This window comes from Brassica oleracea, unplaced genomic scaffold, assembly GCF_000695525.1.
Source record: "Brassica oleracea var. oleracea cultivar TO1000 unplaced genomic scaffold, BOL UnpScaffold01066, whole genome shotgun sequence".
Lineage (NCBI taxonomy): Eukaryota > Viridiplantae > Streptophyta > Magnoliopsida > Brassicales > Brassicaceae > Brassica > Brassica oleracea.
The window spans coordinates 24,844-27,984 of record NW_013617635.1 but is presented as its reverse complement, the minus strand read 5'-3'; the positions used below and the strand labels follow the sequence as shown (position 1 = coordinate 27,984).

Genomic DNA, 3,141 nt, shown 5'->3' with positions numbered 1-3,141 from the left:
TACTTAGAATCATACTAGTGTATTAGTACTAAGAAATACTAGTAATACTAAGAAATACTAGTAAGAACATCTCCAATAACATACCATTTTTTTATATAATTTACACTAAAATAGAATAATTCTATTATAAAGTAATTTTGCTCTAATGGTATTACTTTATAATAGTAACGCTAATATATAGTAGAATATAGATGAACATTTTTCTATATTTTACTATATAATAAAATCACTCTATTTATAGATCTATTATAGAGTAATACTATTGGAAGTTGGAGCAAAACTACTCTAAAATAGAATAATTATACATGTAGCTTGAAAGTTTATATCCCAATATTGTCACTAATGGTTATCTAGGAGTTACAGAAAAGAATTGGCATTACAGGATTATTCAAATACAACTTACTTTTTTTTATTTTCTTTCTCTAAACCAGCTTTACTGGTTTTATATAAAACAAGAATTCTTAGTAAAACAACCATGAAAGCTGTTAGATCCATGGGGGGCAGCAGTCGGTGTGCCTAAATTTTCACTTGTCGTATCTTTGTAATGCATATCTAAGCGCCAAAAAAAAAATCTGAGTTTAAAATAAAGAAGAACGCCAAGCATATGAATATTAGAATTTTACTTCAATAATACAAAATGGTTACAATCTCTTATTTTAGGTTTGCCGTAAGTCTTTGGTTCTTGATAGTTGATCTTTAATAGATTTTCTTTGTCGATTGTTTTCATGTACTACTGATGTATCCAACATCCTATAGATGTTCGAAAGTGCCATTTTTTAGTAATATTTGCATGTGTATAACCGTATATATATACCATTAAATGTGTGTATGTGTTTCTATTGCAAATTGCTTTCAAAAGTCGTACTGTAGGATATGTATGCACTATACAGAGCCTACACAACGTAAAATATAGATACATGAATAAGGATCAACGAACATTCCTCGCTAATTCTGACTTTATCTACCAAACCGACGAAAGTCAAACAATGCTCCCCTGTCACCCATTGTTTCACTTTATTAAGAAAACTTATTAAACATCAAACACACTAAACATAAAGATTGACTCTTCAAAATATAACCACTAGAAATCGATCATCTACAATTACTTTCCTAAATCATTAATAAATAAATTTTCAACGGAAGTGGTTACACCCTTTCCTATACATAAACAACCTTATACTTAGTCCCATTTCCAAAAACACAAACAAAAACCATCTCAAAATGAGAGAAGAACCTTTCTTCTTCCAATGTCGTTTCTTGGCCTCTTGTTTCATCTTCTTCCTCGTCCTTCTTCCTCAAGCTTTCACTTACAATACTCTTCCCATCAACCCATGCTCCGCACATGGTCCTTATGGGTTTCCTCCGATCGTAAACCCTAGGCTCTTAAAAGCTTACACAGCCCTTCAAGCATGGAAACACACTATAACTTCAGACCCAAATGGATTCACTTCTAATTGGTGTGGTCCTCATGTTTGTAACTACACGGGTGTGTTCTGTGCACAGGCTTTAGACAACCCTTACGTCTTAACCGTAGCCGGTATAGACTTAAACCGGGCCAACATCGCCGGTTATCTCCCGGTAGAGCTCGGTCTCTTAACCGATCTCGCCTTATTCCATATCAATTCCAACCGGTTTGAGGGTCAACTCCCTAAATCTCTAAACTGCCTCAAGCTTCTTCACGAGCTTGACGTCAGCAACAATAAACTCTCCGGCGAGTTCCCTTCCGTCATCTTCTCTTTGCCTTCTTTGAAGTTTCTTGACATTAGGTTTAATGAGTTGTACGGCGATGTTCCTAGCCAACTCTTTGACCTAAACCTTGACGCTCTGTTCATTAACAACAACAAGTTCCGGTTTAGGCTACCGAAAAACATTGGAAACTCTCAGGTTTCGGTTCTTGTCTTAGCCAACAACGATCTCCAAGGATCTTGTCTACCTCCGAGTTTCTACAACATGGGGAAAACGTTGCACGAGGTTATTCTCACGAATAGTCAGATTGGCGGTTGTTTAAACCGGGAAGTCGGTTTGCTAAACCAGCTGACGGTTTTTGACGTGAGTTTCAACAACTTGGTTGGTTCGTTGCCGGAGACTATGGGTGATATGAAGAGTTTAGAACAGTTAAACATCGCAAATAACAAATTCTCCGGCCATATTCCGGAGAGCATCTGCCGGTTACCGAATCTTGAGAACTTTACTTACTCGTATAACTTCTTCTCCGGCGAGCCACCGGTTTGTCTGAGGCTTCAGGAGTTTGATGATCGTAAAAACTGTTTACCTTTAAGACCAATGCAACGGTCTCCCGCAGAATGTAAATCTTTTTCTTCTTATCCTATAAATTGTGCTTCTTTCGGTTGCTCTCCGCCTAGTCCACCTCCTCCTCCACCACCTTCACCGCCACCACCATCGCCACCACCATATGTGTATCCGTCGCATCCTCCGCCACCATATGTGTATCCTTCACCACCGTGTACTCTTCCAACACCTGTGCATTACTAAGGTTTCTGTTGATAGTATGTGATCCAACAGTTGAAACTCCCATCTGTTTAGTTATTGTGTTCTACGTTATGTAACGCTAGTAATGTTCACTTTAAATTGTTCTTGTCTCACATCCGGAACAAAATTCTCTATTGTTTTTATTCCTCGATCTGAAAATGTATCGTCTAATTCATTAGCTAAGATAGCGAGATCCTTTCATAGGGACCTGTATTACATTAGTTGTTATATTCCAGTGTGGTTCTCCAGACCAACTCAAGCTTGAATAATAGATCAACCGTTTGATGTAAAAAAAAAAATGTTCTTGTCTCACTACCTATTTTCTTTTAATTTTTTTATAAAAAAAAATTGAATGTGTAAATGTTTGTATGAGGAACATTTTTAGCAATGTGAGGGGAGTTATGTGTAATCTGACCTTCACGAAAGAAAGATATGTTGGATAGTTATTTGGAGTGTATGCTTTAATCACATATCGAAAACTATACTAATACCTACAAGTCAGAAAAAAAACTAGACTAATATCCAAAATATGTGAAATAACTGAAGAATTTGTCATTTTAAAACGTATTGTGGTCGATCATGGCTTAAATCGCAACATAAGCATTCAGATTCAACTCACAATAGTGAATGTTCAACAAATTTTTTTTTTTG

The 3,141-nt window shown here is 36.2% G+C and overlaps 1 protein-coding gene across 1 annotated transcript; it reads left to right on the top strand.

Moving 5' to 3' along the window:
* The first annotated feature begins 1,176 nt into the window (after window positions 1-1,176).
* Window positions 1,177-2,668, top strand: LOC106320790 (leucine-rich repeat extensin-like protein 6). Its single transcript, XM_013759145.1, has one exon. The coding sequence runs from the start codon at window positions 1,222-1,224 to the stop codon at window positions 2,491-2,493; it is 1,272 nt and encodes a 423-aa protein (XP_013614599.1). The 5' UTR covers window positions 1,177-1,221; the 3' UTR covers window positions 2,494-2,668.
* Window positions 2,669-3,141: the final 473 nt, after the last annotated feature.